General features: G+C 37.0%; 1 protein-coding gene across 1 annotated transcript in view; it reads left to right on the plus strand.

The window, feature by feature from the left end:
* The window catches only part of LOC132667882 (uncharacterized), a 182,431-nt gene that overhangs the window by 158,913 nt on the left and 8,333 nt on the right, over positions 1-15,185 (plus strand). The window contains 2 exon segments of the mRNA XM_078447612.2: positions 1,187-1,346; positions 11,015-11,195. Coding sequence (XP_078303738.2) covers positions 1,187-1,346; positions 11,015-11,195 — 341 coding nt within the window.

Raw genomic sequence — 15,185 nt, forward strand, 5'->3', positions numbered from 1 at the left:
TGGATGTGAAAGACCACCATTATAATGGGAACTCAATCAATTTTAGTTTTAATCATCTACCCTATTTAAACCAAATAGAATTATCCTGATCATTGAAATTAAATACTTACAGATCTCTACTTTGTACAGAAAGGCATTTCCATGTAATGCTTAACTATCTTGGTACTCTAATTCATAACTTGGGCATTTTGTAATAACTTTCCAAATGGGTAGTTTATTGATACTGTGATGCATTGGGTTTCTTGACTTGGCCTGAGACTGTTAGTAGAAAAATGTGTGCTGCTTAAACTAGGTCCAGGTATACATGGTGAGCCAAGAGTACACTAAGTCACAGGATGAATATGATATTTCTCTAGAGTTTCAATTTTGTTCAAAGTTTTATAAGACAAAGCATACGATATTAAAGTAAACATACTGCTCAATCAGGAATAGAATACATATTTTCTCTTTTCGGAACTTAAGCATATTTAGTGGAAAAATGTTATAAGCATTGGCCTAATTGGTATTTATAATACTCACCTCAATGTTACTAAAGAAGTATTAATGTTTTTCAGTAAGATACTTTGTTGTTACTTTACTAGTGTCACAAGAAGCGCAGTGCATTTCTAAATTAATATCTGGAGCTGTTTGGGGAAGTTGGAGACAATCAAGTAAACAGTTTATCTGTTTAGGTGCCTCACTAAAGCTATCCATTTATCATTCATGTTGGAAAACAACCAATTCAGTGAAACCTCTGTGCCAATGGAGCTGGTCCAGTGGGGTTTCTACCAAAGGGGGACTCAAACCAACTCAGGGAGAAAGAAAGAAATCCAAATTTAAGTTTCCTTTGCCAAATCCCTCATGTTCGAATTAATGTGGATATCCATAATACAAATTAATGGCTAAATATTTCTTAACTTTCTACAGCCTATTGCTTAGGCATCAAAAATCAGAAATAGTAGGCTTATGGGAGATAATGGCAAAAAAAAACCCAAAAACCAAGATTATTCTTTGGTGTTTAGTGGAGGAAGTTATTAAATTATTTCTGGACTCTTAGTCAAATAATTTCTGAAAAATAAATGGGAATGATGAACTAGAATAGAATACATAGAAATTGATAGAAGAAACATAAATTGTTTAATGCTTTTGGAAGAAAAAAAGTTTACAATATTTGGGGAACAAAAATAACAGGTAGTTTTGTTCTTAGATTGCACAATGATTCTTGGATATTGGATGTATTTCAACGCATCCATAGTGAAGAAACCAAGTTTTTCATACCGTATGACTTGGAGATTTCCAATCAGGAGCTCAGTTACATAGTGAAAAGGTCTGAGCAGTGGAGAGGAATCAACGGTGACAGAAGGAAGGTGAGTTGGTTTGAAGTAGATTTGTTTTTTGACTGCGCAAGAGAAACTCATTCTGTTGGCATATCAGTAAGTTGTTAAGTTTCCTCACATTGTTCTTGAAGCCATTTATTATTGAATTTGACTGCCACCACTATACAAATCTTGCAACTCAACTGTATATTGATTATTTTTTATGAGTTGAAATGAGGAAACATGGCCAGGTGGTTCTTAGAGTGCCGCAGTGTTATTTTCTTACAGAAATATTTATTGATACCTGCTGTATATATATTGGGCCAAATTACACAAGGGTGGTGAAGAATATAAAAGAAGCGAGGGACAGACTTCCCATATGTGACATAATTGTTGGCTTCAGTGTCATCTTGGGAGAACAGGAGGAAGAGAATATTATTTCTGCTTTTCTCCTTTGATGCCTTTGTTAGTCAGTCCTCTTGCTTTTCTTCCCTCTTTCAATAATCTCCTTTACAGACTTCTTCACTCCCTCCATCAGCCTCTTCTGTGGTAGTATCTCCCGGGGCTCTGTACTTGATTTATTTCTCTTCTTACTCTACACACTATCCTTGTGTTAACCCCCTTTGAAACAGATCTTCCAGTCTTTCGAAGATTATTATGTGCGTATCTCAAGGCTACACCTCTCTTCTGAGTTCTAAAGTAATATAATCCAGCAACCTATTTGATATCTTCTGGTGCACACCCCAAAGACACCTAAAACCCAGTATGTTCCAAGCAAAATTGACTTAACATGTATTGTTAATTGGCAAATGCATTTCACTTGTCTCACAAAACCATAGCATTTACACATCCGTAATGCACATGGCATTTTCATCTGTTCTGAATCCTAAATATCGCAAACTCCTGAGTTTTTTCTAGACTTTTGTTTCTGAGTTTTTTTTTCCAGTTTGATCATCCAGTTAGTTCTACTGATTTTACTTTCTTAATATCGACTCTTCTCTATTTCATTTGCTTCTGTGTATCTGTGACCTCGATACCCAACTTCTGAAGACCAGCAATTCTTTGCTAACTGCTTTATCTTCAATCTCACGCTGCACTTGCCACATCACCATACCGGCCATGAATTTATTCTCTAGAACGTTTCCAAAGTGCAAATCTGACCCTGCATTTCCCTGTCATAAACCCATTGCCTGAAGAATAAAAGCCAAAATTCATACTATTGTGTTTTTGACATTTGATGTGATTCTCCAGTGATGTCTCTTGTATCCACATTCCTCCCCTCCCTTCTCAGCCATCCTCTTGCCTGATGCCTCTTACTAAAATATCATTAGTCCATACAAAAATAAGGATAACTTGCTACATATGTTATACTCTTTTATATTACCCTCCATTCCTCTGTCTTTGCAGAAGCGTCCTCCCAGCTCCTCAGATACGACCTGGCAAACTATTTCTTCTTCCAGGCTGAGCTTGAGCGTTGCTTCTATGGGGTGTCCCCAGAGAGGACCAACTCCTTTTTGCCAAAACCTGGTTTACCTGACCCTTCTAACACATAAATTAACAATTACCTGCCTGTGTTTCCCTCTTCTTTTTTAAACTAAGATCTTCTTGTGCGATAGAGTGTCTTCTCCATTTTGTGTTCTTGATCTTTAATAATGTCTGCGGAACACAGTACATTTTTGCTATCTATTCATTTAGTACATAAATGAATGCATGAATGAATGATTGAATAATTGAACATATTTAATTTGTCCATATAATGAACATATAATCTACCTCATTCCATTCTATGTCTTATAGAAACCTAAAAATTAGCTTTAAAAAAATTCCACATAGATTTACTATTAATATATGCAATATGTTTTGAATTCTGTTAAGTTGACAGATAAATATAACATTCCAGTAGACATTTTGATGACCACTGTCTCTGACTTGAAATAAAACACATTTCACTTTACCACATTCATCCGGGTTTCTTCTTCAAAAATCCTTGGCAACAGCATAATTTTTAAAAGGCCCAAATCGTTGTGGCACCCAGCTGGCTCCGTTGATAGAGCATGCAATTCTGGATCTCAGGGTTGTGAGTTTGAGCCCCACGTTGGGTGTAGAGATTACTTAAAAAATAAACAGAATTTTAAAAGGCCCAAATTGTTTAAATAATCCTAAAAGTTAAGCAAAGAGCACTTTCTTTGTAGGATAACGTCAAAGTGACTGGGGTAGGTAGAGTATATTTATTTCACTGTTTTGTTTCACAACATGGAAGTTTAGGAATTTGGAAGCAACCCAAAGTTGAGTACCAAAATGATTTCAGTTGAACAACAGAGGGAGAGGAGTGGGGATAAAAAGTGGGAGAAAAAATGAATGTTTAGGTGCTAGAAGGAAAATTAATGGAGATTGTGAAATTCCTTAATTCTTTAAAATTAATATTTATCCCCTTCTTTATAAAATGGCTTAGCTGACCCATGATGGATAACCATAGAACTCAGGAAAAGAGTGGATACACTGTATACACATTGAGATGGATCAAAGAAAAGATGATTCGTTTAAATGCAGCGAAAGTAAATAATTTTATCAAAGGCATTTGTGTCTTAAGTAAAATACTTTGGCTTAGATTCTTTGGGACCATTAACAGAAATTAATATACGCAGATAAATTGCTGTTGTCTCTTCCCCAATATGTATAGACTCAGCATCCATCAGTGATGAGATTCAGAGATGTTTATGCAAATCATCTGAACATCTGTAGAGCACCTGTTATTTCCTGTTGGGGGGGGGGTGCTGTTTATTAAGCATACAGAAACATTCCTACACTTAAGTGAATAGACATACATATTTTATTTGTTGTGTCTCTTCATGACCTGGTATTTTATACTGTGAAGACTTCCTCTTACTGATGATTAATTTTTTAATGTTCTTCTTCTTAACCTGTTTCCTGTTTGTTTGTTCAGTTTATTTCAATAGGGAAGCAAGGTAGTCCTGTTGAATCATTGATGTACTAATTTCAAGATACAATGCTAGTTTAATTTAGAATAATCACCTATAATCTAAAATGCTAAATTAAGAGTGGAACAGACACTTTAATATCAAAGCATTTCAAGTCTAGAATTTTTGCACTTTAAAGATTTGATCTAGATCGTTGCCACAGTAGCAGCTATTAAGCACACGCTTCTCATTTTTATGCTCTGGATTAAAAATTGCCACAAAAATGGACACTTTATAATATGCTTAATTTCCTTTTATTAAATTGATAAATGCAAAAGCACAGAACACATTTACACTATGATGAGAATTTAGGATTATTGCATTTTGTAATTTTTACATTGTTCATACATGTAATTTGTCATTTGTGCAAAGACAGCCACATGATAATTTCAAAGTATTTTAACCATTTTTTTGAAAAGGAAAAGGTCACTTTCAGTAGTCAGTAAAGACATTATTCTATTAAACTAATTTGCCTACATGCAAATTTTGTCATTTTTACCTCATTAACTATTTATCATGAGTAAAAATATATATATTCATGAAGGGGCAGCTCACAGCCTGATGGAATTGGAACTAATATTTTGCAACTCTAATGATTTTCTGCATCCTTAATTAGATAGCATAAGGTTGATATGATTAGGTCAGGATGTAGTGTTTTTCATTAAAATACATTTTAGAAGCTGTATTCATAATCTGCCCTTGCAATTAAATAATGAGCCTATGAATTTAATATTATCGACCCAATTATTATCCCATGCAAACGTATACCTTTAATAAATTTGTGCCGTAGGACCTTCATTAGCAACAGAAGAAATGATATTTCTAGGTACATAGATTGAATGGCTATGGTTAAACTTATGTAATGGTTTGAAACATATCAGGAAGCAAAGCTTCAATACTTAGGAACCTAATTCCAAAATGTGCCTTACTATTTGTTGAAGACTAATTTACATTGTAATTATTTTCTTAAAGAAACTACCACTTTAAAAGGGGCTATTGAAGCTCATAAAAATAGTGGGATGTTAGGCAGAGAAGAAGGGTTGGAGAAAGTTGTGCCTCGTGGGACAGTGGACCGTAAAGTTAGAGATCCATTCAAGTAGCATAATTGGAAAGCATAAAACCTAAAATGTCTATTCCTCACATGTATGCCTTATCTGGGAACTACCAGATGCAATTAATGAAGATTATTATTTTTGTTGTTGTGTGTTAGAATAGTTTTTATTAATAGGTGGCCAGACAATGGGATTATATCAGTGATTCTTATCATGAATGTATACAGGGGAAACACAAGCACACATAGATACATACCCTGCTTTCTCTTCTTTGTATAGGTGTTGCTACTTATGTGCACTTGGCTAGTGACTGTAACAATGTTTGAGTTCTTGAGTTCATTCTTGATGAAATTCTGTTATGAAGGTTATATACAATCTATAATTTTTTATAAAAGGAGGCAATTAACAAAAGCTGAATTTACATTTAGTGATGAATTATACAGCAAGGTAAACCAGTGAGTAGAGGTACAGAAGCAGGAAATGCCAGGGCAAGTTTGAAGACTGAAAGCAATTTGTTTGGGCTGGAACAAAGGACAGAGGGTGGAAGAAAGTGAAAGATCAGTCTGGAGAAGGAGTTTAGAAACTGGAAATGTGCACAATAGTGGGGGCTATATATTTATTATAGGCAATGGAAAGCCATTGGAAGCTTTAGTAAAAAGAGGGAACTCATTCAGTTAAGAATTTGGGTTGCCTTTGCACTGAATTCTATAATGTGCTTACTTTAAAGTTCTGATATTTTAATGCACTTTGTCTAATAGTACGTAGTTCAATTTTCCACCATTAAGAGTTGTTTATTCAGCGAATGTCCAAATTATCCATGGCACTTCTTACCTATTCAATTCAACTCAACCCCACAATCCCTTATAGGTTGTATTTTACATGCCACCAAGGATTCATCATCCTGATCTGCAGTGCAAGGTTAGGTCTGTTTCTCAAGTGTCTGTATTGTCTGGGAACTACCAGCTGCAACTATGTTTGTCGTTGTATGTTAGAATAATTTTTATTAATAGATGGCCATGCTGTGGAATTACATAAGGGACTCATCATAAATGTGCATAGGGAAAAACAAGCTTGCAAGCTTGATGGGGACTTGAAAGAAGGTGAAGATAAGTAACAAGCTACATTGGACCTAGCCAAATTTGAAATCAGGAATGGAACGGGGAACCAAGTGGAAATGGAAACCAGGAGTCAAACTGAATTCAAAATGGTAGGTGGCAGAATGGTGACTACAGCGTATAGCACCCTTGACTCTTGTCAATTCAGAGGGGACATGGGCCGCTCTGATTACAGGAGGTGGGAAGCAGGGGCCTCATTTGGTAAGAGCTAAGGAACCTTTTAAACTCCTTACATCAAGAGAACAAAAGGGGAGCGCTCAAAGCATCTACATGTAACACTTCTTGGCCCCTGAATGTGATTCCAGTGAATTACAGACGCACAGGATTGACCTGTGGAGGCTCCACTTCCAAAATGATGGAAAAGCCTTTTACACTGTCAGCCACAAGAATAAGTACCCACAGTAGTTAGTAAGCATCTTGGACATCAGAACAGATCCTTAGTGAAAGACACATTCGCATCAATTTAGGAATGTGAATGAACAGGTCTTCCTTGGGAAGTTAGTAGACTAAATACTAAAACACAGACTTTGCTGCATTGAAAAACGAACATCAAATTTTTGTTGTTCCTGCTAGTAAAGAACATATCTTAGGGACCCGGGTGAATACATCCTAAAAGTATGCCTCAGTTGTCTGAAACAAAGGGGTTTCTGCTCAGTAATCAAATACATATTCTAATCTCCATATCTAGTGTTACTTTCTTCTTGCACTGAACAAATTCCCAATTCTACAGAGGCATGAAGACATTTATCTTTTAAAGGTTTTTATATGAGGGGCGCCTGGGTGGCTCAGTCTGTTAAGAGTCCGACTTCAGCTCAGGTCATGATCTCGTGGTTTGTGAGTTCGGGCCCCGCGTCGGGCTCTGTGCAACAGTCCGAAGCCTGGAGACTGCTTCGGATTCTGTGTCTGCCCCTCCCTTGCTCACACTCTGTCTCTCTCTCTCTCAAAAATGAATAAATATTGAAAGGTTTTTATGTGAATGTGGACTGTACTTAGAACTGCTAGCATAGAGTTTCCAATTTTTGCGTAATGAAGACATTGATATTGAGCCAACTAATTTGAACGTATACATCTTAGCCATAATTTTAAAAATACAGATAAAAGAGGATGATTTAAGAAGGTGTATGACTGCCGACATTTCTCTTTCGTTTTGTTTTTTTAAATCACGTTGAGCAAGGGGTAGAGGAAAATGTTTTGCGTTGGCATGGTGGTTTTGGTTAATTGATACATATTTCTCCCCTGATGTTTTTTATCCCCGAACTTCTGAGATGTCTGTTTGTAACTTACCCAGTATATTGTTAAACGTTTGAAAGGTCATTCGGCCTCGGAGACATTGATCTTCTCTATAAAATGAAAATGGTAGGTCACTGCTAAGGAAAGGAATAACTTAGAGCCTTCTGAAGACACCATAAATGCTTGGGTTTTAAAGATTGACAAAGACTTACATTTTGCTAAGTACTCTCCCCGTTGATTCTAAAATCATTTCTATTTGAAGTGAAGTGTAATCCATATGTTTTTGATTCATTAACACTTAATTTGTCAGCATCTCTTTACTGGAGTGCCATATAGCAGCCTTTTCATCTTTTTTATAAGCTTATTTTCCTCAGACACAGGAAATCAAGTTTTTCTAAGAGTAAACAAACTTAAACGCAAAGAGACAGGGGAGAGTTTTGCTTGTAACAAAGCACCTATTAGCTTTGAACTACTTCTGTACTTGGTATGCAAATTTCCTCTTTAGTGTTCCCTAAGATTCAGATATATTTGTAATTAACTGAGGCACAATACACAGCTTTCTGTTTTATTATTTATTGAATTTTCCTACTATCTTACTCTAATTTCTCTTCATGATAAAACAGCCAACTGCTAACGTATTCATGAACAAGTCATTAATGATAGTTATTTAATTGCCCTCTTATTATTTATTCTTATTAATAATGCAGAAGCGACTTATCTTTTAATAATTATGTGGTGGGAAATGGAATTTCATGTAAAGCATTAAACAGTGTTCTTCCCCCCCCCCCCCCTTTGGAAGTACAATGTTCTTTAACGCAAAGAATGAAAGTCAGACTCCTTTCCATATTTGACTGTTTATGAAGCACAAGTCCCCCAGCATTACTTGCATTTGGATAGGCTTCCATGAGATGAAAATACAACTCTAAGGAATGCTAGCTCTACTATTACCCCTTGTCCCTTTTAGCTTATCTAATTTCTATAGGGTGTTCTTTGGGCTTTAAACAGTCACAAAGCCTGAATAAATCAGAATTGCAAAACTGTTACCATAATATTGCTACCTGTTCAGAGAAACCCTTTGCTTGGCTCTTAGCATTCACATTTCTTGATAGATAGGTCAAAGGGAATTTTTAAAAGGAGCTTAGCAGTTAAGTAATATTGTCTTAAGAACAAAGCGGGGAAGTAAGCAACTCTTACTGTGGGTCAGTCACTGGGTTAAGCAATGTATATGTTGGTTCATTTAATTCTCAAAGCAAATATATGTGGCGGGTAGTATTTCCATTTTCAGGTGAGGAAACTGGGGCTCAGAGATATGAATCAACTTCATTTATCCATCTATTCATTTATTGGCCACTTATTTATGGATCATCTAATGTGAAGTCGGCGCTTTTTTCTTAGATGCACGTGAAAGTAAAACAAAACAGTATCTCTTCCTTTATTGTACAGTAAGGAAGTTAAATAGCTGTGGCTATAACACCAGCACAGTAGGGGTGCCTGGGTGGCTCAGTCGGTTAATCGACTGACTTCAGCCCAGGTCATGATCTCTCCATCTGTGAGTTCGAGCCCCGCACAGAGCTCTGTGCTGACAGCTCAGAGCCTGGAGCCTGCTTTGGATTCTGTGTCTCCCTCTTGCTCTGCCACTCCCCTGCTCATGCTCTGTCTCTCTCTCTCTGTCGAAAATAAATAAACATCAAAAAAAGATTTATCATACCAGCACAGTAATTAATAGGGCAACGCACTGGGCAGTAGGGTGGTAGCTTGAACAAAGATAGTAGTGTTAAAGTAAATTTGAAGATCTAATTGGCTTTATTAAGCAATTCAGGCATTGGGCAGCGTCCCATCTGGCACGTAGAGGGCAGCTCTGAGGAGTTGTACGAGAATGGAAGGTTTTCCTAGGAAAGAGGTGAGGCAACAACGTTAGCCTTCGAAAAGAAAGGATTATTTCAGACACACTCACTCTCCTTTAGTGAAAGGGCTGAGGGTCTTATCATGCAGATGATCTCCTCTTCCTTTGGGGCCCTGGAGGAGATGGAGAGAACCCTCGTGACAGATGACCTCACTGGTGTTGCTTCACCAGTTGCTCTCGACTGACTGGTGAAGACTACATTTCTGGGGGAGTTTGGAACCGTAGTTAGGTTGGGTAATGAGCGAGCCCCAGTTTGGTGACTTGGCCCCAGTGACTTCACTTGGGGCCCTGTGCTTTTCTTTTTTTGGACAAGTTAATATTTTATGAGTAGATTTTATGGGAAATTTCAATTTTTTTTTCTTTTTTAACAATATATCCATTGGAAGATGACATGATTGGAGTGTCAGAGTCCTTTACATCAAAGTTTTAGTAGTTTTTCTTTTTTTGTGTGTGTGGTTTTCTTTTTAACGGTCTTAACTAACCCATTGGAAAGGGCCATGGAAGATCTCACAAAGGAGAAGATTATTGTGATAGGTATTCAAGATGAAGATGAAGAGCAGTCCAAGGATAAATTGGGCACCAAAAGATTGGGCACTCCAAGCAGAGGATGAAATATGGTATTTCGGAGAACAGAAAAGAATTTAGGGTGGCTGGACCATGCCCAACGTTAAGGCAATAGGACACACTAAGGCTGGCTAAATAGACAAGAAATGATTCATATTAGTATCTCACTTTCGGTGTGCTTTCCAAAACCATAGTTCCCGGTAATGCAAAATGAATCGGTATAAAAATGACCCATGAAAGACTGTAAAGTCAGAAGTTACAAAGACATACATAGAATTTTCACATGGCTAATAGCTTCCTTTGATGGAGGAGGAGGGGAAATTTAGCTTCTCCTCTTCATGCTTTTCTAAATTTCCTACAAATTTTCATGATGAACACACATTATCTTCATATTTGGAAAAAAAGACCTCTGAACGTGTTTTGGTAAGGAAGACGTACCAAGCCCCATATAAAATCCTTTGCAAGCCACCGTCACATGACATCCAGGAGCATCCAATCTATAGAAAGAACCGGACCGCTAAAAGTAGCAATTCATGCTCTGCTCACAAATAGGTGTGTGAGCCATGACAGTCTGTGTGCTATGTAATGGCCTCGTGATCTATCTTCAGACACAGAGGAAAGAAAATCAGGGACAGTATTAATGTTGTAAGGATGTCCTGGCCAACCTTGCCATGGTGTCTCCCCTTATCCGTGCTGATCACCTTGCATGTTTGATGGAAGGTGCACCTTTCTTAATTGGGCAGCAGAGCCCGTGTTTCCTGATGAGATTTAGTTGGTTGTTTCTCTTTGTTCACATTTCCTCCTTTTGAATTAGAAATGCGGTTTGGTTTCCACCGTCCCCAGCAACAGTAGCAGTTGTGGTTTATGCCTCGATTAGGTCCTAACACACAGCGAAGCTGCTGTATATTTGGCAGGAACAGAGTCACCATGCAGCACTCCAAGTGACATACACACACCGCCATCTACATTTAGCTCCTGGTTTCCAGGCTGGTCCCTTGGCTTCTTCTCAGGCAAGCTGTTGGGAAAGCTCTCATCGTCCCTCTACAGCCTGTCACCAGGTCAGGCTATGACTCATTTGTCCTCGTGTTTTAGATTCTTGCTTATTTTTAATTTCTTGATATAAAAAGTGGGTTTCTGGATTTGGGGGTACATTTTTATCAAGAAAAATCTTGCCCTCTCCAAAAGTTTGATCTTCCAGATTGTTTTAAAACCATTTTTCTTTTCTTTTTATTTTTTTTTTTTAATTTAATTTTTTTTTACAGTTGGCTGATTGATATTCCTTTCCTGGGTCTTTTTTCCCCCCCTTAAATGAGTAGCAGGCAAAGATTACTAGAATATAAGATCAGAAAGTAAGAATAGTATGAAAGCTGTCTTTACCAAGACGGGCATTCAAAAGTGAATACCCTCCTGGGTCTTTTCTAATTGTCTTAGTCACATATAAAACTTAAAAACTGTGGGCAATAAGCTTAATTTTGTTCTTAGGATAGGATGGGCTATGCCAATAAGTGTTTTTGTTTTAAACAAAGAGCACAGTTCTTTAAGTAAATGGTCAGATTCTTTAAAAATATATATGATGCTTTTAGATATTGCAAGATATCTAAAGGATATTTAGATATCTAAAGGATAGGTCAAAAGAATCTTAAGTAGAGGGAGTTTACTTCCCTTGATCAAGAGGTACTCGACGTCAAACTCTAGGCCCTCTAAGTGGGAAAATAGTCACAATCTAATCAGGGATAGAGATACTGATACAAAATGTGCATTGGTTCACATCTTACCGTTTCTTTATATCATATATCACCAAAGGAATTTTTAATTAAACAAATTGTTCCTATTGCCAATTTCTTTTAATGTCTATCTCCTACTTTTAAAACCTCTAATTTTCATTTCTTAATGTCCCATATATCCTAGAAATAAGCTAAACCTCCTTTTAAAGGGATCTTTGAGCCTCCCTGAAAGTATAATTAAAAACTTCAGAAGAGTCAGTAGCCCCTTAACATTGAATTAAGTGATAAAGGTCTTATTTTATTACTTTAAAACACCTTTGCCTCTTTAAAATGGGTAAAATACTTTAACAACTTTGTTAAGAGATAATTTACAACTATAACGTCAACCCATTTGAAGTGCCCAGTTCAGTGGTCTTTATCATGTTTCCACGGTTCTGCAATCATCACCATAATTTAATTTTAGAATATTTTCATCACCTCAAATTTTATCATGCAAATGGAAATTTAATCTCCAAATGAAAATTCTAGAACTTGCAATTGTGGAGAACCCACTTTTTATTATTTATTTACTTATTATTTATTTATGTATTTGTTTGTTTAATGTTTATTTATTTATTTTGAGAAAGAGAGAATGAGGAGGGGAGGGGCAAAGAGTGGAGGGGGGAGAGAATACCAAACAGGCTCCATGCTGTCAGCCCACAGCCTGATATGGGTCTCGATCCCACAAACCATGAGATCACGACCTGAGCTGAAATCAAGAGTCAGAAGCTTAACCCATTGAGCCTCCCAGATGTCCCTGTGGAGAACACACTTTTAAATCCCAGTTTAAGGAACATGCTTCAGATACTTCAGAGATCTGTGACAAACCCAAGTTGATTTTAAAATGTTCAAGCCAGAAGGATCTAAGCAATCTTTTTTTTTTTACTAAGATTTTTAAAAGGGATTTTAGAACAGTAGAGCCCAAAAAATTTGAACCCAATGCTCAATTATAAATGCCAGGGATAAAAAGTTATTAATAGTTTGAGGTTTTTTTTTTTCTCTTGAGCCTCATGATAGCTCCTATGATGTTCTGTTGTTGCCTACCATAAAATTATGTAAGAGGAAATGGTACCAAAGATCATGGAGATCAAAAAGAATGGGTTCTCTTCTGATAACAGTACTATTCTGAGGCTCTCATTTTATTTGCCTTAACTTCAAGGTCACTGAAAATACCTACTACAGTTTTTACTTAAAACACCCAAATTTTGGGGGCCCTGGGTGTCTCAGTCAGTTGAGCATCGGACTCTTGTTTCGGCTCAGGTCATGATCTCATGGTTTCTAAGTTTGAGCCATGCACCGGGGAGCCCGTGCTGATAGTGTGGAGCCTGCTTGGGATTCTCTCTCTCTCCCTCTCTCTCTCTCACTCCCTGTGTCTCTCTCTCAAAATAAATAAATACACTTAAAAAAAACCACCCAGATTTTCTTAGTATTTTTTTTTTCTTCCAAAAAGAATATAGAAAGATTTCAATCCTGAAACAGACATATTAAGTATGTGTAAGCAGTGGTGGAGATCGACCTAATTAACTGTTTACTATCATCTCCTTTATTACCATACCTGGAAGGGAGTTGTTATTTTCTGAGGTATTTAAACACATAGGCAAACTGTTGCTCCTGAGTCCAGGAAGAATCACGTAAGAACAGTGCACGTTACTGAAATTTACAACAACTCAAGAAGAGCTTCATTGAACAAACGGATGCATTGATGGCCTTCAAGACGATTTTATGGCAGTGGCCAGCAAAAGCTGCCTTTCCTTTTTGCCTTCCAGTTTTCTCATCTTCTCCAAGATCATTTGTGTCCATGAGGCCAACTGCTAAAAATTCACTGAAGGAAGGTCTGCCATGAAGGGCTGGCATAAATCAGAGAGAGCACTCGGGGTTTCTGTCCTATTTGCAGGGCCAAATATTTTTGATTCGTCTGGGAAGAACATGCTCCATATGCTGTCTTGTGTAACTTGAAATTCGATTCATTCTATCATTTAAGACATTTGCTTACTATTCACCAAGAATAACTAATATCAGATCCAAGCTCTACAAATAAGATGTGACATTTGGTTGTCCCAAAAAGTGGCATATCTATACCATATATTCCTTGAGTTTGGTTTCTTTTGTTTCAGGGTCAGGATCCCATATCCAGTATAATTTTTGTTGTCACCTCTCCTTATGAGTCAATATTAGAGAAAAATTTAGTTTTTAACACTAAATGGTAATGAACCAATGGTAATTGGTTTAGTTTAGCTTTTAACAATACATGGTAATGACTGAACCAAGTCACCTACTAGCTTAGGTAGTAGTATCCTTCCTTCTTTCCTTTCGCCTCTCTTTCTCCATCACTTTTTTCCTTCCTTCCTCCCTCCCTTCCTTCCTTCCTTCCTTTCTTTCTTCCTTTCTTCCTACCTTCCTTCCTTCCTCCCTCCCTTCCTTCCTTCCTTCATTCCTTTCTTCCTTTCTTCCTACCTTCCTTTCTTCCTACCTTCCTTCCTTCCTTCCTCCCTCCCTTCCTTCCTTCCTTCATTCCTTTCTTCCTTCCTTCCTTCCTTCCTTCCTTCCTTCCTTCGTTCCTTCCTTCTTTCCTTCTTTTCTCCCTCTCTTCTTTCCTTCCTTTTTTAATTCTTCGAACAAGTCTGTGCATAACAACTTTATTGTTGTTGAGCACAAATCAAAAATCTAATATATAATCCTATGTTCAAGGACTATTTAAAAAACCATTCTACTATGATGATGTTGGCAATGGCTCTTCATTCTTTGAAACGATCCTATCACCCACTGGTATTTCCCATTTTTGGTAATCAGGAAATTTGCCACTAATGACAATTTTTAAGAGGAATATTATGAGGAAACACAATGACAGCTGAACAATTGAATTGAAGCTTCTTTTGTTAATAGTGTGTTTCAACCTCCAGATTTAGCTAATCCTGACATTTCTAAATAGGAATATAATGGTGGAAGAGGTTTGTGTGTTTAGATTTTTCCGAAACCTAATCATTATACATTTATTGGCTTGACAAATTATTTCTGTATATTGCAAACAGACACATGGGTTTTTCATTAATAGATATGTCAAAGGGGTACGAATATGATTTTCACATGTTACTACAAAACAGGAACAGTCATCAAATGTTTCTTTGTGTAATTCTCCCATATTGCTTCTGATAAAAACTTGCCCAGCACTAACTAAATTTGTAAATTGCTTTGCAATGAGTGGTGAAGTATAGAAAGTTATGCTGTGTGTGATTACAGCGCAAGGAAATGCTTATTCCTGCCTTGATTTCTGGCGAAGAATCACCT

Source organism: Panthera onca, chromosome B2 (assembly GCF_046562875.1).
Source record: "Panthera onca isolate mPanOnc1 chromosome B2, mPanOnc1 haplotype 2, whole genome shotgun sequence".
NCBI classification, from domain to species: Eukaryota; Metazoa; Chordata; class Mammalia; order Carnivora; family Felidae; genus Panthera; species Panthera onca.